At 39.3% G+C, this 25,939-nt stretch overlaps 1 protein-coding gene across 1 annotated transcript in view; it reads left to right on the top strand.

Moving 5' to 3' along the window:
- nkain2 (sodium/potassium transporting ATPase interacting 2) overlaps window positions 1-25,939 on the top strand; it is a 101,704-nt gene that overhangs the window by 25,482 nt on the left and 50,283 nt on the right. The window contains exon 2 of the mRNA XM_028040625.1: window positions 25,485-25,622. Coding sequence (XP_027896426.1) covers window positions 25,485-25,622 — 138 coding nt within the window. The remainder of the gene's footprint in view (window positions 1-25,484; window positions 25,623-25,939) is intronic.

Genomic DNA, 25,939 nt, shown 5'->3' with positions numbered 1-25,939 from the left:
AGTACATCAACACACACTGGTCTGGTGACAGCAAATTGAAACAACAACATGACGCAGAGGTCATGTGCTGGATTTGAGCGTGTGATAGCAGAGGCGCATAGAGCCGCAGAGATCCGTATCGATGGTGCTGGAAGCTGACCTTGTGTGTGACCACCACTGATGGATGAGCTGGGATTCTGTTTGGTCAAATGCTGCCTCAGTATTTATTTACACACAGGGAGGGAGCTTGTTTTTTTTATTTCCTGCTGCTTTAGTTTATTACACCTCAAACTTTGTTGCTGACTTTTTCTTTACCTTTTTTATTTTTTATTAAGCCCCTTTTTAAGGTGAGAGTTATCCTATTTCTCTCTAAGAATTTATATCCTGTCAAAGCCGTTGTTGCCGTTGTTGTTGCGGTGGGTCCCAAAGTCTCCACCCGTCCTGTTGTTTTGAACTCATTACATCAAACTGCTCTTCAAATCGTAATGGGCAAAAAAAAAGAGCCCTGAGTTTCATTACACTTAATTATGAGAGATCAATGTGACGAGTGTAAGACACACACCTTCTGTTTCGGGGTAAAGTTGAATTGTTCTCTGAACAACACTGCTATTTTGCTGAGCTTAATACATTTTGGGAGACACTTGTTCAGCAAAGAGGAGTTTAGATTTATCAAAACTGTATATGCAGCCTAGAAAACAAGATGAATGAGTCACTGGGCTTCCAGGTGGGAGTAGTAATATCATTTTGTTTTGAGAATTTTTCTTGACATGTGCTACAGAATTACATTCTATTTCCACCACCAGCTACAAACCGCATCTCATCTTATCTTAGCAACAAACATCATCTAATGCTGTCTGAAAGGTTTTTCTTACAGGCGCCGCGTGTAATGCTATAAACTTGTACATTTATGCTATGTCCCTTTTCATTCTGTTCACAGTCTTTCTTTCTTATGCTGCCCTCCTGTATGTTTCTTTACTCATGTAGTAAATTTTTTTTCCCCCTTCATCTTTCATTGTTTTTCTCAAGGCCATTCCTTCTCCTGTTCCTTATTCTCCCTTTCACTGTTCTGCAAATACTCTCTGGGGACACTCGAGTTGCTCAGGGAGTTGTGGAAACAATGTCTGTGTCTGCATCCTGTAGGGACAGCCTTTGTGTAGTTGTCAGCTTGCGTGCGTGTGTGTGTCCTTGCGTGTGTGTTTCCATGCACGGACAACGGAGGTTGTGGAGCGTGATAAGTCGTGCCCCAGAAGCTCTTCGACTGGGATAAGATGCCAAGGGATTGAGCCTTATAAGAAGGGATTGTTGGATGAAGCAGATTTAATGTGTGGGTGTGGACCAATACTGGCATTTGAATGAATGAATGAGTGAATAAATGAAAGAGATGGGATGGAGCCATGTGATTTAACAAATGGAGGACAATAAGAAGAAGAAATGAAGTGATGATGGATAGGAAGTGAAGATATGGAGTACAGTTGAGACCAGATATTGACATGGATTCCTCAGTTTGTGTCTGTAACTAAGCCTTTCCTGTTATTGATTAGTAATGGCTGCCAAATGCCAGAATCATGACAGAGAATGTCTTCAAGCTCAAAGGTTTTTATATACATTTTCTTAATATTTGCCTTTTTAAACTGTATGACTAGGTTATCTCTCCAACAATTGGTTTGCTGGACTTTCCTCCTGTCAAAGCTGCCAGTTTTGTGGGACACCTTCCTCATGTAGACCGTTCAGCTTTGATTCTGGATCTGCTTCCCGCTAATTTTTCTGTGCACTTTGAATGACAACAAACAATGCCATTAAACACTACTTTAAAAGTCTTCCTTTTCAGGTCAATCCGTATACATTCCAGCAATATATTATTGAAATTTGTCATACTTAGGATTAAGAAAATTTTATCTTTATTCTAGGACTGTTGTAAACGAATATTTTAGTAATCTAGTCATCTATCGATTATTCTTACAATTAATCGAGTAATCGGATAAAAAAAGATAAAGTAAAACATTGGTACATCTAACATAACAGCAGTATTACTATTGCATATCGACATCAGTAAAATTTTTAACAGTTGAGCGTCCCTAACAATAACTTTTCTGTAGTTAAGAAAATTAACTCGTAACAATAATAGCTCACTTTCCAAGTTAAATTGAAGAAAAGTTATACAAAAATCTGAAATTATATACAATTTAATAAACACAAATACGCTGATAAAAAATGTCTATACTCCAGCTTTTTGTTTATGCATTCATCTTCAGTCAATTTAATAGATGAACTCTCACCTTGCCTAGACATTTACAGCTTTTGTGTTCGACACCTTTGTTCCATAAAGAGCTTCGCCACCTTTTGTTGAGACCGGGATGATATGAAATAAATTTTCCGGTTCGTCCATAAAGCCACACTTAAGTTAATCATCTAATGCGCAGCCGCCTGCAGAGTTCAGTCTATCCGCTCACCTGTATAGATACACCCGCAGCGCTCTTCCCCGCTGTTCGCTCTGAACACCGGCCACCAGGCAGCAGCTCCGGGAGGACAAAAGAGTGCCGTACTCCAGGCATCGCGCCAGTCATTTTAAGGATGCTTATTGGTCCCCCAAAAAATGACAAAAGACTCGGACATTATCATCAATCAATAAAATCCTCCCAGGCCGAACTTGAAAACTGGACGTTATGCTGCTAACACTTAGCTTTTGTCAACAACTCAGAAGTGAGAGCGCTGCGCAACGCAAGTAATAACCCGGTGCGCTAAATAATAAAATATATCTTAACGAAGCTTTGAGGCAGATACATTTTCCTCGAGGAATTTTAATAATCGAGGTACTCGAATCACTCGAGGAATCGTTTCAGCCCTACTTTATTCTACATTCCTCTGTGTCTTCATATACTCTCACAAAAGGACTTGCTAACGGTGCAATCTATCAATGAGCTTAGGAGGGTTTTTTAAATCACATTTTCTTAGTCAGTTTGGCGCTAGTACATTGCTTAGCACAGGTCTGGGTTCTGCAGTATCATTTACCATTAAGGACTGAGCCTTAGTGTTGGCAAAATGTAAAAATACTCAGGATGATTATTATGCAACTCTGTGGCGGCTTTTTATTCTTCTTAACAGCTACTGCTCATAGATTCACAGACAGATTTGATAAGCTGGTTTTACAAGTTGACATAGTAAAACATTTCTGTGATTACATGCAATTGTTAGGGGAATCGGTGCAACCTTAGCATTTGAAAAGGTTAGTCTTGCTGTTCAAAGTCAGAAAGTTGAGGTTTGGTTCAATAATGAGATGGAAAAATCCAGAAACATATTCTTGCAGCTCTAACAGTTTTTTCTGCTTTGTTCTGAAGCTAACTAAATAATTACCTCCCTCTGTTTCAAAGTAAAATGCTTACAAAGCGTTACACTGTAAATCTGGCACCTTCATCTGGGTCTTCTTGTACATGTCTCTGTTCTCTTTGCCTGCTGTACAGAAACACAATGCGGTACCATTTGCTTGTAATCACAGGAAATAATCCTTTTTTAAAATGACTAGATCAAAGGTGATCGCCAGCAAATCGATCGATACGTGTGATGATAATTGATACATCAGCACACAAAGTAAATTAGTGTGCAAAAAGTCTACCGTCATTCTTCTCTCCTTTATGTTTTGCTTCATTTCTGATTTTCAGTGGATTTGTTGTAGTTCTTTTGAAGGAATATGTTGTTCAACCACCAAGTTATAAATCATTCAAGCACAAAAAAGGTCTGAAATACAAGGATTATTCAGTGAAGGGTCATCACTCTTCCTTATTCTACTTAAGCGGTGCACAAACGCTTTGGCTTGGTGCAGCACCATCACTGGTAAAATACAGGAACAGTGCAATTAAAAACAGACATCTAAATAAAGATTCCCTCTAACTTAAAAGTTTAGCTTGACAAAAATTTTAAAATTTGTCTCCAGAGAGAAAGTTCTAGTCTCCAGTGAGTGGAGGGTTTCTGCATTCTTGTAGAATTCAGACTAATCACAGGAATACATGTTGGTCTCAAATTTAAAAAACAAACATCTCAATTGCTAGCAGTAGAAATACTGTTTTCCACATTGACAGTTTTGGGAGCAAATTGCTAGACATGGGCTTGTATCCAAATTAAAGACCTACCATGGTGTTTAAAAAGTCACCATCTCACCATTTCTGCACTTTAAGCCCTTTTCATGACATCCGAGAGAAAAAGAGAGGGCAGGGCTTTTTTCTCTCCATGTAAACAAAGCACTTCCCTTCTCCCATCTGTTGCTGCATGCTGTCAGTAGATACTTCTTTTCACAAGTGAAACCTTGACTTAAATGCTTTTTGACAAACTGTGTGATTTCTGAAAGGACAGAGGCAGCAAGGAGGGCTTGAAGTCAACCTGCTGTTGTTCCCCCTCTGAGCTGGCCGAGTGGGGTTGTAGTAGCGGCCTCGCAATGATTGACTTATGAAAGGTTAAGCCGGCTTCTGCAGATCCAGGTTTGGATGAAGCAATGACAAAAGGTCTGAGAGAACAGCTGGCTGCAGGACTTGAGGTTTAAAATACAATGCCGTGCGGCGCGGTGAGTCTTTTGATGCTCGTCGAATCTTGCCTTTGGCACATTGTATGGGTTGTGCTGAAGTGCGGGGGTGACTGGGCAGATCACTGGACTCCAAGCATTGTGAGTTGACCTAAATTTAGGTAAAACAACAATAGATGGATTTTTTTTTTTTTTTTCAAGTCACATTCCTACTAAATCTAACTTTTCAGAAATGGAGATTTCTGACAAATGTTAGGGATGAATTATGCGAAGCTGTTCATAAATAAAGCCAGCTTTGTTACCTATATTAGTGATTTGATATGTTTAATTGTATGACAATATTTGAAAAGAAAGTAGATTTTAAGCTTTATATTCAGAGCATCTAGAGCTAACATAAATTAAATTTCACTCAATAATTTTTGACTCTGGGCATCAGCACACTTACATGTGTTCTTATGAATTTGTACTATTTTTGTCCCTCAAACTTAACATACTTTCAGAACTTCATAACATCCCTACAAACAACTGAGTGAACCGAACATTATCAGCTAATAGTTAAATTAATAATGCATAGCACCCTAAGAGCTTGATATTTCTGTTGGTTACTATTATTAGTTCTTAATTGATTAAATCTCCTGAATGTGTTTCTGACAATTAATCTAAAAATGAGAGCTGAGTCCACCTCAAGGATGATGTCAGACAGGACTAGAAATCAGTTTTCTCTTCGTTCTCATCTCCTTCCAAGAAAAAAAAAAGTAGTAGTTTGGCTACCACTGTAGTTTTTTTAATTAAGAGAAAAAGCTATTGCATCTCATGTGATTTGCTTTCTGGAAAAGTATGGTTGAGAAGAAGTTGATGGTTTTAGTTCTAATTAAACTTTAGTGCATTTGTAAAATTGCATAGCACCATGCATAATGCAATGACTTCCCAAACAAACACTCGCTCGTTATTCTCACAGGTTCGCTTATCATTCAGAGTTTAGCTTGAAATAAACATATTTCTGCAATGTCTGGGAGGATAATTAAAATGACAGTGCAGCTGTATTTTGAAGGGGAAAAAAAACATCTTTGCTCATTTCTGTGTCTGACGCTTTATCAAATCTCCCTGTTTCCACTTACATAACAGATTTATTTTTTCTTGTACTTCATCTAGTTAGTTTGAGATGCTTCTGGGCCAGAAAGCGCTCAGAAACTTCAAAACCTCAGCACGTCTGGTGATGTCTTGGCCTAGTTGGTGCATCGGAAACCTGTCACAATTATGCCAAAATTATTCTCCAGTGGGATTATTAAAAAATAAGATTAATAAAAGATCTTGACTGTTAAAATGCTGAGACAAACAGCAGTCGATATTTAAAGGTTTAGAGCACAAGCTTGCACTGGCCTCAGTTAATTACTGCTATTCAGGTTATCTGCTAGCATCTCTTTCTTTAATAAATGTACAATGTTTCTATAATTGCAACTGAGATTTTACAGATTAAATTATCATAATAATCTCCTATGCTGTCAAATGTTGTTGTTAATGTAATTAATACGATAGGGACACGCAAATCAGATTAAATCTCCTAAAAGTCCTTCAACTTCCTTAAAAAAGGATATAAAATGATAAAAAGGGGTATCGAGCGTTTCCACTGCTTCCATTTTGATGAGTACATTTATTTATTCTTTTAAAACTAAAGATCAAGCGCATCGTTTTACAACCCCGATAACAGTCAGACCCCGCTTTTTGGTCGCATGAAAAGGCTTTCTTATCTGCAGTGGGTCACATTTCCACTCCTGCCTGCCAAGCTCTTCTGTCACCACTCCAACAGCAGTCGTTATTTTGATCTATAAATATATCACTTGGCTTTGTTCTTTGAGAGACACAAATGGCAAAAAATAAATAAAAAAATAAAAAAATTGTCATGCAAGACACACATTCATATTCATGCGCACACACGCATGCAGATACAGTTTTGGTGTTGTCGTCTGCAGCAGAGCCTTTGCAGAATGAATCCGAAGAATCCTCTTCACCTCACATAGCCCCCAGAAGATGCCAGTAAAGGAGAATTTTGTTTCACTTTTGAATCCCTTTAAGGTACAAAGAAGGTATTGAGTGATGCATGAGTGCAAAAAGAGCTTGGCATTACACTTTCATCCTCACCTGTAATAATTTTCCCTCCACTGCTCATCCCTCTCTCATGCCCTCCTTTCGTCCCTTTCCTCTGCGCCCCTCTTCCCTCTCAGCATGAATTGATTTAGTCCTATTACCTTACACACCTGCCATCTGCTTTGGCTCCACATCCATCTCCCTTTCACATAGATACATAGATTTCCCAAGTAATGCTTTTTTATTTGTTTTTTTCCAGCTCTCACTGTCACACAAATACGCAGGTGCTGTAGTCTGATCCGGCGATCTCCTGTATCTTTGAACGTGGCAGCTAAAGAGAAACAGATACAGGCTCAGCTTACAGCAAAGCTTTGTATCAGCATATCACACTACAGATCAGTCTTATGGAAACAGAAGCCCAGTTCGGGCTTCAGTACGGTGGCAGTGGAGAGAACGCTGTATGCTGTTTTTGTAAAATTTCAAACAAGATTTGTCGATCATGTGACTGATTGTTCTGCTTCACCACCTGGCTGACATGTATTTGAGATTTTAACTATGAAAGAATTAATTTATTCTTTTATCTGTGCAACTTTTGATTCATAGTACGAGGATCCCGGATTTGCTGTTTAAGGGTAATTCAGGATTGCAGGTTCACAATCGATAATATCAGTGATATATTTGGTTACTTGGATGGATTCTATCTGCACTCGAATCCCAGAACTCTTGTATGTTTTGGTTGCTGAGATGCTATCGCTCTTAGAGAGAGTGGCGGGAACTTGGTGTAACGGTAAACAAAAGAGGCGAGAAAATTCAGACTAATCACAATTGATATTTCAATAAAAGCGTCACGGTTACATATTTTTCTGATATTGTGCAATCCCAGAAACAGAGATTTATATCATATCTTTATATTATCTATTTATAAATTTCATTATAAAATCCAAATGTATGTGTCCATCTAATTTTGACATAAGTAGTCACCCAAAAACAAAAGATATTCATTTTAAGAAAATCTGATTTTCTGATATACGGTATTTTTTTTAAACTTAATCCCCTTAAATATATATATATATATTTTTTTTTTAAATATTCAGAGATTTTGAATCAATTTTTGATCACTCGAAAAGAAAGTTGCCTAATTACAAGTAAATAAAAAATAATCTTGTTTTACTAATTAAACAAAAATATTTAAATAAGTACAGGTAATGTGATATCAGTGATGGCTAGTCTGACCACTTTTAGCTGAAATAGCATCATCTTGTCTCAGCCTGATAAAAAGTTAGCTCCACTTCTCAAGCTGTGAGGATTCCCTGGATGCACAGCCTGTAACAAGTCGGCCCACTATGAGAACAACTGTGCCCAGTCTATATCACGCCTGATATAGACTCATATGTGAGCACTGTTATTTCAGTGCTCTCATGAGCACTGCGCTGAGGCAGCGGTTTTACTGAGGATCACAAAAAACTGAACTCATAATACCCCGAAAAAAAACAACAACAAAAAACCCCCCAAATCTCTCCCCCTGAATTCGACATAATCACTCACAAAGTCTGATGAAAGCTAACCAATATCATTTGGCAATCTGTGGGCCTTTTGCCGGCCTTTGGTGAGATTGATTGATATAAAGGGAGACGATGTGTCATGCCGATACTGTCAGCTGTCCAATCCCCAGAAAGGATTTTATGATTGATGGCGGGCAGTCAGCACTGAGAGCTCTCACACCTCTGCACTGCACTCTCAGCACTCACTGTGATTACATCTGAGGGCGTGTGTGTGTGTAGGCGGCGCACCACTGTAGCGATGTGTGTGTGTCTTCACGTGTTGGGTTGATTACACTGGCAAGTATCTGGCTGCTTATATCAACTAGTGCCGCATGTGTGAAGGTGATGATGCACACTGGCCATGCGTGATTTTGTGAATTGGTGTGTTTTTGTTCATGTTGCTGTGGAGACCTGAGTGTTAGTAGCGATAATGTGTGACTAAAAAAGAAGGGATGACAGTGAAGGACAAGATGGGATGTGGAGAGGAAAAGGGGGGAAATGCACACAGGCCTGGGTTGAAGGAAGGAAAGCAGGAAAGATGTATAGATAATCTTAACTGGAAAGAAAGAGGAAGGGATGGATGAAGATGCAAAGTGGAAGAGAAGAGTATGGAAGTAATGTTAAAGCGGTGTTAAAAATTGATGTAATAGAAAGGTGGGATGTATGCAGAAAGTGTGGCAGGAAGGCTCCTATATCACCAAGTAGGCCTGGGATTCTTTAAAAATAAATGCTTTGTGTCATTTTGTGGTGTTATGTGCAGCTTAGCCAATTTATATTCATGTCCTCAAAGCATGAGGCAATAGGATCAGTTTGCATGAGAACCCAGAAAACGTTACAATGCGTTTTAGAAATCGCCTCCATTTTTCAAAGCTGAAGTCCCTACCTACGTAAAATATTTCATACTGCTGCAGGCTGCTAGCTTACAGTATGATCCCAATTTACTTTTAAGTACATTTGCTAAGTAGAGAAAAAACTATTTTATGTGTTGTTTTTGTAAACCATTGTAACTAATGTTGTGGCTCCAATAATATTTGCTGTAAAGTAAATGCAACTGAAACACTTTTTATCACACACATTACTTTTTAGGTTGATCTGCGTGTCAAAGAATTTCTAAGTGATGAAGCTGCCCTTCCAAATTCCCTACCGCATAAAAATCTGCAAGAACCTCAACTATTTCCTTTACCAGTAATCAAAATGGGAAAGACAATAGAACATATCATCCAAGTATCATTCAGATTTGTGTTGATCTTTATCATTCGAAAAGTTTGAGTCTTTGTCAAATAATGAAGGATTTTTAATAAAAAGATGAATTTCTTTTTGGGTTTTTTATGATTTTAGCAGCTATGGAGGGCACTGTAACTGAGAAACATTTCCTATCAGTGAAAGCAGTTTGTCAATGTAGTCGCAGTATTAAATCAGCTGTGGAAATACACATTTAATTGAACAAGATCCCACACCGGTGGCACTTTCATTTGGCCTTGAGGTCATTTGAAATGAACTGAGATGAAATCCCAGCCACCATGTTCTCCATGCTAACGGAGGAGAGGGACTGCACAGCTTCTGAGCTGCACAGAGTTCAAAGCTGCAGCCTCCATGACAACACGGGGCTGCATCAGTGCTCATGGGTTGGACAGCTTCTTCTCACATTTATGAAGGTAGCATTAATGACTACCTGTAGTGCAGGTCTGTCATGTAGCTCATATAATTGCTTGACCAAATTTTTGCAGGTTTTCGACTGATATTTTCAAATTTATCATTGGTAATGAGCTGCGAGGCTTTAAGGTCGGCATGCCTCCTGGCCGTCGCCCTGATCTTTAGCTCCCTCCGCCAATTCTTATTCAGAGTCAAGTGGGATCTCTGGCCAGTCCACTCTAAAATATTAAAATTACTTCCATTCAGAAGAGACATGCAGGTAAAACAAAGACAGAGGTATGGATAATTTTGGGCTTAACTTTATCATTATGTATGAGCTGAGTCACAAGATTTCTGCAGCAAGCTGTTCTTATGGTTTGATGCCATTTTAATGAAATGCCAAAGAAAGTGCTGGACTGACTGAATTTTTTTCCGGCTCCATGGGATATATGCTCTGATTCCACTGAGCGGTACGGCGTATCAGTGAGATATTTTACCTGTTTCCATTATAAAAGCGCCCGATACCGCACCATTTCTGGGTCCCCATCAGTTGTGGCTAATGGTATGGTACGGTCAGACAATACAGTCCGTTGATTGGGGGACAGGAAGATGTACCAGCACGTTTGTTGTCGCGTTAGTATGACAGCAGTTTAGTCGTTTGAGTTTTGCTCCACTGACGGCGGAAACGCAGTCCTGAATATGGATTGAGGACTGAACCACACCAACAAGTGGCGTACTGCACAGTGGAAACGAGGCGACAGAGTAATACTGCGTCTCCCCACCCCGACGTGTTGCTACATCCTGCCAATCAGGTGGTTGATTAAAAGATCCTACACTTTTTCTGGGACTTTTTGTTTTAAATTCTGTCTAAGAAGAACTTCGAAATTACTACAAAATGTAAAAGTCTCTTGAATTTCACTACAAATCTTAAAAGGGGCATTGCATGCATAACCCCTAACGCTAAGCAGAACAGGCCTCTAGATTTAAAACATCATAAATGGCTTAAATGCAAGATGCTTGTGTGCGTTTCTGCACAGTAAACACTAAAGAGTTTTCACGTTTACGTGCGCCCTTCTGGTCGTACGCCACTGAGAGCGAACGGGTCCTCAGTGATAGCAGTAATATAAAACACAGCCACATTTTCTGCCCCATAACAACTGGCTGGAGGGAGAGAAGTGCCTGGCGTCCATTAATGTAATGAGTACCTGGAGCACAATAAAACGTATTTAAATGATGTGACAGTGGCGGCCGTTTGGTTCATTGTTTGGCCAGAAAACTACAGGTTCTATTCATGTCTCCCATTAAGGCTGGGAGACGAGAGTTAATTTAGGTTTGGCCTCGACCCGCACACAAGAAATCACACGTGTGTAATTGTCTTCTGAGTTAAGGAGGAAGCTGAAACACTTTGGTGTAAACCAATTGACAAGAAAGTCGCTGATGATTTTTACAACTGCAGCCACCTCTCTGCACTGCTCGAAATTTAGATCAACAGTTTCCCAAAGGTGATCCTTTTTTTTTTTTTTTTACCCTCAAAACCCAACACACACTTTGTAGGCTGGTCACGTGAAGACACACATGCAACACAGCACAACCACTAATGATGTGGTTGATTTCATTCGCCTCCCTTGTGGTTATTCCGAGAGAGGGAGAGGCCAGTATCTACTTACCAATCGGTGTGTGCGCGAACTTAATGTTCCCCAGCCCGCTGGGCGTCCATCTGTGGGTTTATCTGGTGTCTTTCCTACCTTTTCCTCCCAGCACACGTGCACACACTCAAAATTACTAAAAACACTCGTGAATCACACTGTGTGCGCTGCCATTACTGTGCTCAGGCACACACACAAGCCGGGCCAATGCACTCATCATCAAGCATGCAGACCAGAGCGCACATACATGCACTTACGCAGTAAACAAGAACCCACGAGTACAATGCAGGTACTTCCTAATTCTTCCTATTTATCAAGCAGAAACCAAGACACTCACACACAAGCCTACACAGTCGCCAGCGCACATTTTATTCTCATAAAAGCACTGCCTGCATAGATCGGCCATTAAGATATAAGAGTGTATGAATGGAAACCCATTGGTGGGCTTCTAATTCATTTACGGATTGACTGAGGAGAGTTGCTGGGTTTGTGTGGCTACCTCGAATAGTGACACAGAAACTGATTACGAGAAGGAGGGGATGATGGAGGTGTTGGGAGGGGGAAGGTGGGGAGGGAAAAAATGGGTAAGAGAGAGATAATAGGAAAGGGGGAACATTGTAGATGGGGAGAGCAGGTAAGAAAGAGAAGAAGATGAAAGAGGGATAGGCAGAGGCAAATGAGCTGGAAGCCAGACAAAGAGGACAAGTTTTTATTTTTTATTTTTCTTGGTGGAGGGGAGAGAAAAAAAAAAGAATGAGAGAGGAGAAAGGGAGAGCCACTGGAAGGGATGAAAGATAAAGAAGGGGAGAAAAGGCAATAAGCAAAGGAAGCCAAAGCCATTAAAGAGCCAGGAGAGGAAAAGCACAAATTGCATAACTCCTGACATATGTTGGATATCACTGCACCTTTACTGGGATTCTACCTTGCACCGTTTCAGAATCTGCGAACAAGCTTTAAATAAGATATCCTTATAGAAATCTGAAGATCCAGTAATTTTTTCCAGCAATTGCCTTTGCCTGTTTGTCCTCTTTTATCAAGACCACTCAGAGTTAAGGACAAATAAGCAGGTACAAATACTTCAACAACTCAGAGCTTCTTGTTGTTAAAGTTTTCCTATATCAATGTTCGTTCAATCATGGTTTGGGTGTGTCAGGCTAAAAAAGATTGACTCAGTCATTTAACAGAAATTGTACATTTTCCTCGCCTGTTATTGGTGATCAGCGGGGCATAAACAAACAAACAAACAAAAAAACAAGTAAGGATTATACATCTCTACTGTCTGACAGACAGGAAGGTATCGAAGAATCCAGATTCCCAACTCAATAGTTAGTCTGCAGCATTGCAGCGCAAAGATAAGATCCCAGCAAAGAGTTCGAGGAGGCGGTGGGAAACAAAAGAAACCAAAGAAGAGCAAGGAAAGGGGGAGTTGATGTGTATGATATTAATGATAATCAGTTGATCAATCACTGCAAATGACGATAAAGAGCTTCTGGTGCAACCTGCAATTATTCCTAATGATACCATTCATCCCAGTATCAGCACACACCGAGGAGCCACACACACGTTCCTGTTCAAGGCAGGATAATCATATCTGATTGATAGTCTGAGAGAGACTCTGTCCTCCAGCTGTGTCTGCATGTCTGTTTCCATGATGTCTGTCTTTGTTTGTGCTTAACCTGCTGTATTGAGAATAAGGTAAACAAGACTAAGAAAAAAAGTTAAAACCTTCATTTGGTTTTGGGGAAATTAATGACATGTAATTAACCTGGAGAGATAGTCATGAGATAACAGCTTTGAGCAGAAATCCTGCTAATCCTACTGACTAAATTTCAGCCAAAAACGACTTGTATTCAAAACCAAAATAGAATATTAATATTACTACTGCCGATAAAAAAAAATAAATAAAAGGTGAATGGTAAATGAACTGAATTTGAAGCGCTTTTCTGGTCATACTGACCACTCAAAGTGGTGTGGTTACTAATAGCTATAATAATGTTTGATCACATTATTATCAAACCTGACACATTTGTCGGTTGCCATCATAAAGTCAAAATAAAATATGTCAATTTTTGACAGGTAAAATCTGCATCTTCTCAAAAGTGTATTATTTTCCTCTAGACATGTGACATTAAAAACTAAACCACAATAAAAAAGAGCAAAGTGTAAAGAAATAACTTTAAGACCAACAGTATTCAGTCATTGCTGATGTCATTCTAGTTATGTATTAAATGTCTAACAACTTTCTATGATGGATAAAGCTCTTGCTTATCTTGTTGAACATTTTATTCACATATTAAAGGAAGCAAGGCTATTCTGTATGTCTCTCTGAATTGAGAGTCTCTACCCTCAACCCAGTTAATTACAAGTAGTAAGGTTTATATTTTTATTAGCCTAATTAAGGTATGATCTCATTAATAAACAACAAGACAAGACAAAATGAAACATTCTCCATTGCTGCCCCTACCGAGAATGGGGAATGTTTTCAAGAGCTTTCAAAGTAATATCTAAACCAAATAAATATTTCTTTTTTATAATACGTTTATTGCATTCTCAGAAGAGAGAAGATTTTGACAGCCAAATTTACAAAATTGTGTCACTGCATTAATACCTAACATTAATATGAGGGTGTTATTCTAGGAGAGAGGGAAAAGAAAGAGACATTCAAAGTTTTAAAACGACACAAAATGTTAATTTCACAAGCACTAGAAGAACGCATCTTGATTCTTGTCTCGCATCCTTTAGGCAAGAGAGGAAGCAAGAATGTAAACAATATATGATTGTAGATAAATCATTTCCAGGCTGCCAGAGCCAAGGTTTACAAAATTCAAGGTTTCTATTAAAGAAAAAAAAAAAACTCGCATTGAAGGTTTAACTCATTTGTCACCATATGACGTTCAGTATGGATTTTTTTAAAGCCATGAATTTCCAAATTAGCAACAAAAAAAAAAAAGATCCGCCAAGAGGAACAAAGGTATTTTGATGTTCCTTAGTCAGAGCTTTTGTTTTTCTGGCTACTGCATGTTAGAGTGAAAGTTTTACTGGTTTTCAATTCGTCACTTTTCAAAAATTGTGGGATACCTTGATTGCCCCAATACATCTACGCTAAACATAATTTAGTGTGATTCTTACAATGCAATCTACAATGTAAAATTAGACCCCATCCCATAGTGTTTTTGTTGTAGCTTTTGGACAGAGTGAGAGCAACATCCTGGTGACAGGAAAACAAAGGGAGCATTTGCAGAAATAAATGAAGACAGAGGGGTGGACAGTCAGAGACACAGACGGGTGGAATGCTCCAAATACCAGACTGATTACCCGGTGTTTCTGACATTTAAATGCCACGTTTACATAAAGAAATGTTTCCTAGGAATATTAATCATTCTGCTTAATTTGCAAAGAAATGTGAGGCGCATCCACAGTGCCGCCAGCAGTGAGGAGCTGAAGAATTGAGGAAAAATGAACTTTTGAAGGATTAAATGTAAAGTTAAATATGAAGTTAAAACACACTGTATATAATGACACATAAGTTCTGTTTTTCCTCACTCTTTGAGATAAAATCAGACAAATTTTATGTTTCATGTCCGATTGGATTCTCAATTCTTTATTTCTAATTGCTCGACCCCAGAATAATCAGTAAGTAACTTTAAATTCAGAAACAAAAATAAGATTACTTTGATCTAAACAAGTTAGTTAAGCCCCTATAATGCTTTTATGTCTTTTTATGCTCTGATAGAGAATCTAACAATGTTTGAGTTAAACGGAGGCAAACCGGTGGAAGTGTTTGAAACAGACACATCACTTCCTTGCATGACATCCTGGAAAATCACAGACAAGATATCTGGAAGAGAACTGTGGACCTCTACGAGTTCGATTCTTGGCTCCAATTATCAGATGCCTAAAGGTGTGAGATTCATCTGGAGGCAGTGCGACTGAACCTCAGAAAAAGCAAAAAAACATCTTGTCAAAATGTTGGCTGAAGCTGGTAAGGGATAGTTATTATCCACTGTGAAATGAGTCTTTTACCAACTTGAGCAGGAAGGCTGCTCAGAGAGGCAGACGCTTTTACCACAAAGTGCCATAAAAAGGCAGAGTTTGAAAAAGCACTCAGGGTCAAACATCTTGAGTTTTGGATACATGTCCCGACTGATGAAACTGAAAGTAGCTGCGTAAAGACCGCTGCTACATTTGGAGGGAAAAATTGGAGAAGTTTGCAAGCCAGAGAGAACACCATCTCAACTTTGAAGTGTGGTGTTGTTAACATCTTTTTGCGAGGGCGTTTTGCTACGGGGTTCCTCCATAGAAAAAAAAAAAAAACACCTGACGTAACCTGACCCAGTTACATCAGCCCTTCTAGGATCAACGGGCCAAAATTCCAGCAAACATTTGTCAAAAGCTTGTTAAAGGATGACCAAACCGTTTCACCCAAAACATACAACTTAAAGGGGCAATTCCACCAAATATGTGAAATCTGCAATGTTTTCTCTTTCATTATTCTGCCATTTTGGAATTAGGAATAAGTTTGGTTTAATGTACTGTCAAAGAGGGAAGAAAACATTTATTGTACATTCACATTTAGTTAGGTCAACAATACATGGGAGGATAGAGTAAACATTTTCAGCAGACTCTAGGTTATTTCAGCCTGATTTGTTATCCTTTAAGTAAATTGTGCGAACACGGAACAGCCCGTTGAGTTAATAGGTAAAAGTCATTATGTCTACATTGAAACATCTTCACCATACTGCAGGCTCTCAACATCTGCCAGTGTGTTTTGTTTATTACTTGCTCAAAAGTGAGCTGGCGCCCCGAGTGTGTTCCAGAGCTGGAGTACTTCGTCCTGTATTGTTTCAAGCTGAGAATAAAAATGGCAAAAACAGACAAAAAGACAAGTGCAGCACAAAGGGAATACATTTGGTGGTTGAAGGGAATATTTTTCAAAGGTAAGATTTCCACTCAGACGCTTTGTGAGATCCAAACTGCTGTCACTTTTTTTTTTTTTTCGGTTTTGGGATTATTATAGTAAATTAGGTGAGAAAATGGATTTTGCCTGAGGGCCAGCCAGTTCCTCATCACGCTTCTCAGTAGACCGTCTAGGGATGTATAGTAAAGATGAGTGACCATAATGACAGCCCGGCAGTGCTTTTTCTCTTCAGCGCTTCTTTTATTAAGATACTGCCATCTTGATCCATGCCGGTTGTTTCACATGACACATCAGGGTGCTTACTGAGTGGCGCTAACTGGCAAACACCACCTCGAACCTCTCTGTCCATCTGCTGACTGCTTTGGCAGCCAGATTTATGAGACCTGACATTATGACAGGCCAACAAAAGTGTGGACCCAAGGAATCGAATGCCAGACGGATGGCGATATGAGCTATGACTAATGGAGTGCCACTGTTTTTAATATAATCTGTGAAGCACTCGTGTAGAGTGGTCACCTTTCATAGGGATGATGAAATTGGGTTTTATATTTTATTCATATTGACCGTTTTCTATGAAATAAATTCTAGAAGAGATGTTTTATGTCTGAGTTTTGCTGGTGCTTGAGTTCAAGGATTGGTCAGGGAAAGTGTAACCTCAGTACATGGAGAAATGCTTATTTTACTTAAAAGCCTCGCATTTCGTTGAAGAGTTGTTAAAATCTAAAAGAAAATAATCATCTGTAGCGATGATGAAAAGCATGCCTCATTCACTGACTAAAACAGGCACTCAACTTGAAATCATTGAGTTTCAGGTTTTATATCAACACCTTGAACTTCTGATGAAAGTTTGAGTCTTGATAGCTCATCCCTAAGGTCATCAGGCTCTAAAGAGAAATATTCCCTGAAGCCCTGTTCTTCTATATTCCCTATTGAAGAACAGAAAACATGTTAAGACTATGACAAACAATACCATACATCAACAGGAAAAGGGGGAAAATATCAACGAAACAAAACAAAGAGCGGAACTGCGAGTTAATTTAAAAATGAAAAACTGGCTCTTTGAAGGGAACCAAATCTTCAGGATCCATTTTTGAAAATGTGAATTTCTCCAATAACAAGCCATTTTATCCCCCAATATATGTTTATATTAATTTAGAGAATCATGTGAGAAAATAAAAGTGATTTGATCGTCTTCTGCACCATTAAATACAACAATTAAGGGAACACACTCATGGTAAACAGCACTGAACAGAAACCATGTTAGGAGCAAGAAGAAACAGAGAGCACCATGTCTGTCCTCCTTCTTATATTTCTGACTTTCTTTTCCATCCCCGTGTTGTTTCGTTAACATAATAACTTTGGAATATTATTTACACTAAATACTCGTGAGCTTGCAAAAATATTTAATTGTTTAGGCTGACCAAAATGTTTTAGTGATTACACATTAAGCTACACCGGTAGCTAATGATCTGGTTACATTCTAGCATAAACTTGGAGAAACTTACCTTAGAGTTCAATCTCCTGCTAAGCTCTAGGTCATTATCTTAATAAGTGTTTTTAATTCTGCCGTTTTGTTTGTAGTCGGGAAAGTTTCCGAACTTCCAAGTCTACAAGTGGCTTTTCTGCAAAGGCAACTCGAGTGGGAATTTCAGGTGAAACTTTATGCATAAATGACTCAGGAAATTATGCCCATTACTGATACGATTGAACAGTTCTGATGACAGTGAGTGGGCCAGAATGGGGGAAATTGGATATTTAATGGAGAGATTTTCACCTGTGATCGTCATTGCGCTTCTCTGTCGGCGCTCGCATTTTGTCTCCCTCTTTCCACCGCTGGTCTCTTCATTCTCCCTCTCTTCTCATTTCTTTTCATCTGGTCGCTCTTGCTTTGCTCATCCCCCCTCTGCCCCCCGCCCTGCTGTCCTAGCTGTTTTCTCTGGGAGTAGCCTAAGTAGCCACAAACGCTCCCTAATAGCCTCCAATGGAGATGAATTGATCCCTGTGTGAAAAAAAGATCAATGGGGGATTGCTTTTGCTGCACACAGTGCCGTAATGTGCATGCTGGCAGACTTAATTAAGTTAACAATAAACTTTATTAGCAGGATAAAAGTTAATGATAACAGAGGCAGACATAAATGTAGGTTCGGTGAGAAATGACAGGGAGGTGAGAAGAGCGTTCACTTCAGTGTGATTCTTCTTGGCTTATGTGTTGATAGTCGTGATTCTTCCTGTGTGACTCATGAAAGCAATTTTGGACATTTTTGAGCTTCTTCTGGCCGTGCTGAGCTCCACTTTCGATATCACCTCTCCTCCTCCACCACCTTCGCCAGCCTCTTCTTTCCAGCTATCTCATCCATTCGAACTGATCTTTGCCTCCCTCGTTCCTCCACCCCGTGTCCCTCGCTCCCTCTCTCTGCCGTCCTGTAATGGGTTGAGGAGGAGAATTTGATCAGCAGTTTCCAAAGGTCACACAACCAGGCGAGAAGTCTCAGCCAAAGAGCCGAGGGAACGAGCGCGAGCCGGGGTGAGGCGCGAAGGATGCAAGAGGAGAGAGAGAGAGCGCGAGAAGGACGGCACTTTTACAAAAATATTCACACCTACTACTGACATTTTTAATATCTTGTCACATTACAGCCACAGTCAGATCCTATTTGAAAGACCAACAGAAAATAGTAACTGATAGGTGGCTGGGGAAGGAAAGTGCCTCAGAATTTCTTTGAAAAATAAATCTCTGAAAGTGATTTGATTATATTAGCTGGAGAGCATCACTGACCATTCATTTTCAGGTCTTGCCACGGTCTCCGAATTGCATTTGGGTCAAGACTTTGACTTTGTAGTTCAAACATAAATGTGATATAATCAAAACAACTCTATTATACTAAAGTCACTGCATATTTTGTTGTCCTATTGTTGAGTCTTTTGCAGCCTTTAAAAGATCTTTAATAGGAAATGGTCCTGTATACAGCTTCCAACAGACTCTGATTAGGTAGTGATTTTGAAAAACAATAAAATAAAATAGCGTCCCCACAGCATGACGCTGCTGCCACCATGCTTCAAAGCAGGGACAGTGACATGAGGTGTACGTTTTTTGGACTGACGCGGCGTTTTGATATTTTGTATCGCCTCAACGTTTAGCAAACTGAAAATATGACTTTTCTTTCCCAGATTTGATTCTTGGTTGGATTTCAGTTGTCCTATATTCTTACTATGTACATTTGATGGACTGAGTAGTGCTTCCTAGATGCTTGGTATATATATTTTTTATAACCCGACCCTGCTTTATCCTTGCATCATTTTCCATCCACTACACAGTTTTTCTCTTCTCTCTCTTCTTGTTTATCTGTTACATAAAATCCCACCAAAACACATCGAATTTAGATTTGGTTTTTTATGTTACAGAATGTTAAAAAAACGATAACAAAAAAATATATATAGCTGTAGCAAAACTTTTGCTAGGCAGGTAGGAGAGAAGTGCAGAGAGACGAGAAGGAGAGATGGAATATTGGCAACGGAGACAGTGGAAGTAGTAGCAAAGGAGGGGCGAATCTGTGCAGTAATGGAGGGAAAATGGGAGGAGGCAGATGAGGTAATTTACTGTTTTATGACACAACATATCTGGTAACAGATGAACACATATTAAATATGTAGGAGAGCAGAGTAAGGAGAGTGGGGGCTGACGATATGATTTGGAAAAGAGGATGGGAGGAAATGAACAAGTGGAGAATAAGAAACCAAAACGAGTGGCCAGGTGAAGAAGGAGCTGTGGCAGACGACAACATGTGACGATTCATTTCATTCACTTACCGATTCTGTCTCATCATCCTTCCCAGCGACAGCTGCATCTTAATCACCCCCGATCTCCTCATGCCCTCTCATCAGAGCTCCCAGCCTTTCTCCCACCCTGTCTTATTTCCATCTCTTTTCCTACTTAGGATAAAAGACACTTTCATCCCTCTGCAGGGCCTCATAATAGTCACAGAGAGACTAAACTGTCTGGAGCAATAATAACTCTTTCTTATCATTCTATCATTCATAATCAAACAGAGCAAAATCTTTCCCAAAAGCAGCGGAGGCGTCTTTCCTCCCGCCTCCACTGCCCCCTTCATCAGACGCTAATCTATTCAGAGGCTGTTTGAGCATCGCTCTCTCTGTAACAACAGCTACATATGTGGTCTATTTGTGGCCAAGGAGAAGAATTAGGTAGCTAAATATAACATGCAAACCTCCAGTCTGGTTTTTATTTTTTATTTGTATTTTTAGATGCAGGCATCAAAGTGGTGCTGCTTTTTGACCCTCCCGCCTAAAACGACGGAGATTCAGACCGACTTACGGGCGTTTTGAAGTTCGGTTTGTAGATTTTATTTTATTTTTTAGATGAAGCTGTTTCTGTTGAACAGTTATGATTACCAGGGCTGCTTTGCATTAATATTCCCATCTACTGTATATGCAGTGCACAAACCAGTGTTTCAAGGCAAGGAGAATGAAGCTACAGCCAAGCTAGCCGTTACATGTCAGCTGTGTGGTGGAAATAAACCAAAGCACATTGTTTCTTATTTCAAAATATTTTGAGGCAGTCCTTTTTACAAAAAAAAAAAAAAATCTGCATAATGAAGTGTGCATTATTCAAGCCAACAAAACAGTATGAAGGTTAACAGGTTGACCGAAGGCGGCATACCAAGTCCTTCTCTGCTTTCTCAACCATGCTCAAGCTAAACAATGTTACACCGAGTAAAACTCCCAAAGGCATCGGAAATATTTACAGTGAAATCCAGCCATCTTTCTAAATCTTTTTGCCATAAACACACGATGTCCACTGGTGGATTTCCGGTTGCAGCACAGGACAAGCTTAATGTAGCTTTGCTCCGAGCGACAGCGCCGAAATGAACATCTCTCTCTGCAGCTTCAAAGCGCGTCGCAGCAGATCCCGCAGGACCATGCGAGGCAGCTTGAAGCACCACCTGTACCAGTCTTTCATCAGCTGCACGTATGGCAGAAAACCTACGATATCTGCTAATGTATCTCCTGCTACCGAATAGACGTCTCATTATATCCCTCCCTCCCCCGGGTTTCCTCTTGGATTTAATGTTACAGGGAAACCGAGGCGATTTCACACTTTATTCAAAGCTTTTCAGTCGTTTGATAGGTGCAAAGGATGCCGACTTAAGGGGGCCTGTGAGCATGCTTTCCTTCTTTCTTTCTTTTTTTTTTTTTGTCTGTCAGGAGAACTGAGAGGCCGGATAACAAAGAACAACAAACCAAGGAGGCTGATGTTGGTTGTTTTTGCAGCTGAGCCATGTAATGAGAATTTCACGTAAAAATATGAGTGCGACTCAAAGGAACAGATGGTTTGGGTTATTGCTCTTATATGTTCCTATATTAGCCGAAGTTAAAGCAATCTGCAGCGGGGAACGTTTAGTTTTGTCATGACTGATCCATCACCGTAACATCTTCTTTATCCCTTGCTCTTGCATTTTGTGTAGCTTAGAGTTATTTCGGAGCAGAGCCAGTAAGTAAATGCATCCCCAGCTGGAGCGAAGACTGTTTGTATTATTGGTGATGAAAGAAGGTGGGGGGGGGCCCCCAGGGGCCTCTGTAATGGGCTGGGAGGCCTTTGACTTTTTTTCTAATGGCCTCCGTTTCTGTGTGTGTCCACGCTTTGCGAGAGAGGCACACAGTTGCAGCACTTTATAACTGTCAATAGGAGGACACACTTCCACATAATACAATGAAGCAAGCACACAAAGAAGCTGAGAAAGAGAGCCTGCGCATAAAGGCTAGTCACACAAAGAGGCACAATATCCCTCATTCGTCTTCTCTTTTCGATCTTTTTCCTTCCTTGCTCACACACACGCACACACGCACGTCGTGCACTCTGTGGTGCCAGCTGGGCCCAGTGTGTCCAGTAACAGCAGGTGCTGTCAAGTGCAAGCACAACAGACCTCCCATGACATGGAAAAACACACACACACCCACAGGAGTGGATGCACATATGTCACCGCACCAAACAGAATAATTCATCCACCTTCTTCTACCTCTTTTAATTCTTACATTCACTGCCTTGTAATTAAAACTCATATCTGATTGCTTTTGTATTGCTCTGTATTGAGACACAAAGTGTGTGTGTGTGTGTTTGTGTTTTCCATTTGGCTGCAGTGTTACCATATGGCCTCACATTAGGGCTCTCAAGACTCATTCGTGCAGAAAGTTGTGTGCCAAGAGAATAGAGATAACTCAGAATAACATTATCTCTTTTTTTTAAAGTTAAAGTTTGTTTTGTATTTTCTTCGCTTGCGTCTTTCTTGTTTCTCTGTGTCGCCACCTCACTAACGCCCTCTCCCTGTCTCTGCGAGTTCATAAATTTAGCAGCGCTGCACCGACTTCATTAACCATCTCAGCATGAGGCTCCAGTGACTGAAGGATAATAATCCCAAACACACACACACACACACACACACACGCACGCCCACGCACAAACACTGTACTCGCTCCACACTGAGCGCTTGAAAGATATGTATGTACAACTGATTACAATTTACTTAATTACAATGAAGCATTTGGGATTCAAGGTATATTCTGATTAACATCTCCCTTCCTCTTGAGGGAGTTCATTATAACGGTGCACACGCATTTGAAATTTAGTGCAAAACTAGGCCTACAACTAACCCCCTGGGGCAAAATTACATTAAATAGAGCTTTTGGTTTAAACAATGTAAAAACTAGGTTGAAATGTGACAAATAGAATATGTCATCAAAAAGATGTCTCTGTGTGTCTAAATTTAATTATTTAGACACTGTTACTCCTTAAAGAACTGTTTTTTGTACAGCAGTACAGAACATAGTACTGCACTGTTTATAATTAAAAAGACAAACACTGTGTTGTCTTTTTAAAGTTTAATACACATTATGCACACAAAAAAAAATTATGTGCAATCGACAATATTTCTATAGCTATTTCTGATAACTGTACAGTATATTTTTATTGTAATTGTGTTTATTGTTGTGTATTTTGGGGTTTTTTTTAACACTTTTTTGTGAACCTACATATTTTGGTGTTGCTGTTACACTTGAATTTCCCCACTGTTGAGCTATAAAGGCTATATCCATCTCTATTTGTATTGGATAGATTTTGACTTTTATGATTTGAAAAAATGAGACCAACATAATTCAATGTCATACATACACATTTTGATTCAGCAATAACATAATAGGAGAAGAAATGCAAAATAGTCGTAATGCCAACCCTTTGATAAAACACCTTTCATTTCAGCTTCCTCATTATTTCTGTTAAATGCACACTTAACTTGAATAATAGTGAATGTTGTTACTTGAAATAAAGTTAAACTTTCCTAGCAAAATCATTCTGACATTTCAAATGGTTAAAAATGTCAGAATATCATTCATAAAAAAATAAAAAAAAGATCTCTGATTGTCAATTTGGTGATGAGGACTAATTAAATCCCCTGCATATTTTCTACGGCACTGTCAAGACAGTCATCAATAATTTGAGAAGATATTGGCAGCATTATAGAAAGCAAAGGTGTCTTAAAAATGGATAAAAAGACAAAACAGAATCTGGCTGATGTAGCTGTGAAATGTCCCACAGTAAAATATAGTGGTGCTTGCATCCTGACCCGACATTACGTTCCTTCAAACTGAAGCAAGATGTTTGTCGGGGTGAATGAAATTATGAGCCGAACAAAATATCAGTCGGTTTTGATCTCAAACTTTCAGGTGTCTGCTAGAAAACTGAAAGAGAGAGTTTCTTTTGCTTGATATGAACTAAGCCATTAAAATCACAAAAAGTCTGACTCAGATGTGTTTTATCAGTTTGTGGAGCAGTGAGAAGTCTTTAAATATTCTGTCTTAACCAACAGAGGTGAACTTTGTACGTTTCTGAACTCATGGGATACTTGTGAGAAACGTACCTAAAAATCTCCTTATAGTTTTAAGTCAGAGGGTATGCCTATGTGTGTATGTCTGTGATAAAATGTTGACCTAATGGTCTTCGTGATTTTGTAAGTGCGTTGAAAATCAGCGGTACAGTAATAATGGAAAATGTCGTTCTTGATTTAATTAGATCTTGTTTCCAAGGAGCTTGCAGTTCTTCTCATTATTTTAAGTGGTCTTGCACAAGACTGTTTTCAGAGAAAATTTCTTTTATTTGTATTTTGTTTAGACTTATCCCTGACCTATGAATCATTCAAGCATAATAATGCTACAAAGTGAAGGCATAGGTGGTTTAAATCCAATGGTGAGCCTAAAATCTGTGGCAATTTTGGTCTTTTTGTGGTTTATTTGACCTGCTCTTCTTCCTGAGTTTAGCCAGCCCATTTTGATGTAAAATGGACTGACTTTAGTCAGTCAAACGGATTATTAAAATAAAAAATTGGGGTCACAATTTTTGAATTTATTCTAGATTATTTAAAATCAACTGCACTTTGGTGTTTTATATTAATTTCAAGCTGGGAAAAAATGTCCAACCGTACAGTTATTGTTGTTAACACTGCACGGTATGTAGCATTTTATCATCATTAAAATCTATGGACTGTTTTTATTTAATATAATTTTTTAAATATCATAATAGTTTCTGTACATGTGGCATAACGTAGGACAATGATCCATCCATCCATCCATTTGTCTTTGTTCCGTTTGGTCCTTCATCCATCACCAGTCTGTGTTTTTTGCAAGTTTTAAATCTATAAAGATAGTTAAAAATGACAAAAAACTTTGAAAATAGGTGTGCAAAAGAATGGAAACTTTTTTGGAGAACCCTTCTCTCTATCTATACCTTAAACCAGGAGCTAGCTACTCAAACTCTTGGTTTGGTTCTTGCCACTTCGACTGTCTATTTACCCCGTGTTTTTTGTTTTTTGTCTCCTGTGTTGTTAGTCAGACTTTTGACCAACTATATTTGTGATTCTGAAACTATAACCTTTTAGAAACTTTGTTAAAATGAAACACAGTTGAGCAGTGCCATGCCTGAGAGCGAGACGCCACTTCCTTTTAACTTCAGTGTTGATTCAGTTTCTGTTCTTTGACTCGCACCTTCATATTTCATGTAAATCTGTATGGTACCGTTTCATGCTAACACCCACTTAATGCCGGTAGTTTTCTTGTGGAGACGACCCACAGCTGTCAGATTGTTTTAACAATCTCCTGTGTCCCTCCCACAGGTCAGCGTGTTGGAGCGCCAGGTGATCGATTTCCTGGGCTACCAATGGGCCCCCATCCTGACCAACTTCCTACACATCATCGTCGTGATCCTGGGCCTGTTCGGCACTATTCAGTTCAGGCCCAAATATGTCACTGGAGTAAGTTTTGCACACTCAACAAAAAAAAGCCCACACAGTAAGCTATATCATGAATTTATCAAAAGCTTGTTGTTCAGTGATACTGGTCCCTGCTTTAAGAATTATGGTTCTGAGTGATGCTGAAGTCACAGTTTAACAGTAGGATCTTTTTATCCCAGAGGACCTCAATCTAGAAACGACTCCCCTACTTTACTCTTCCAGACAACGCTTAGTGAGATGACTCAGACGATGGAAGCTGTATAAATCCTTTCTTTTCTTCCTTCCTTCCTATAAATCTCTTTTTTTACGCACAGAAACTCGCCATCCATTCTCTCGTC

Source organism: Xiphophorus couchianus, chromosome 15 (assembly GCF_001444195.1).
Source record: "Xiphophorus couchianus chromosome 15, X_couchianus-1.0, whole genome shotgun sequence".
NCBI lineage: Eukaryota > Metazoa > Chordata > Actinopteri > Cyprinodontiformes > Poeciliidae > Xiphophorus > Xiphophorus couchianus.
Note: the sequence above shows the minus strand (reverse complement) of the source record. Positions and strands in the feature narration are given on the sequence as shown.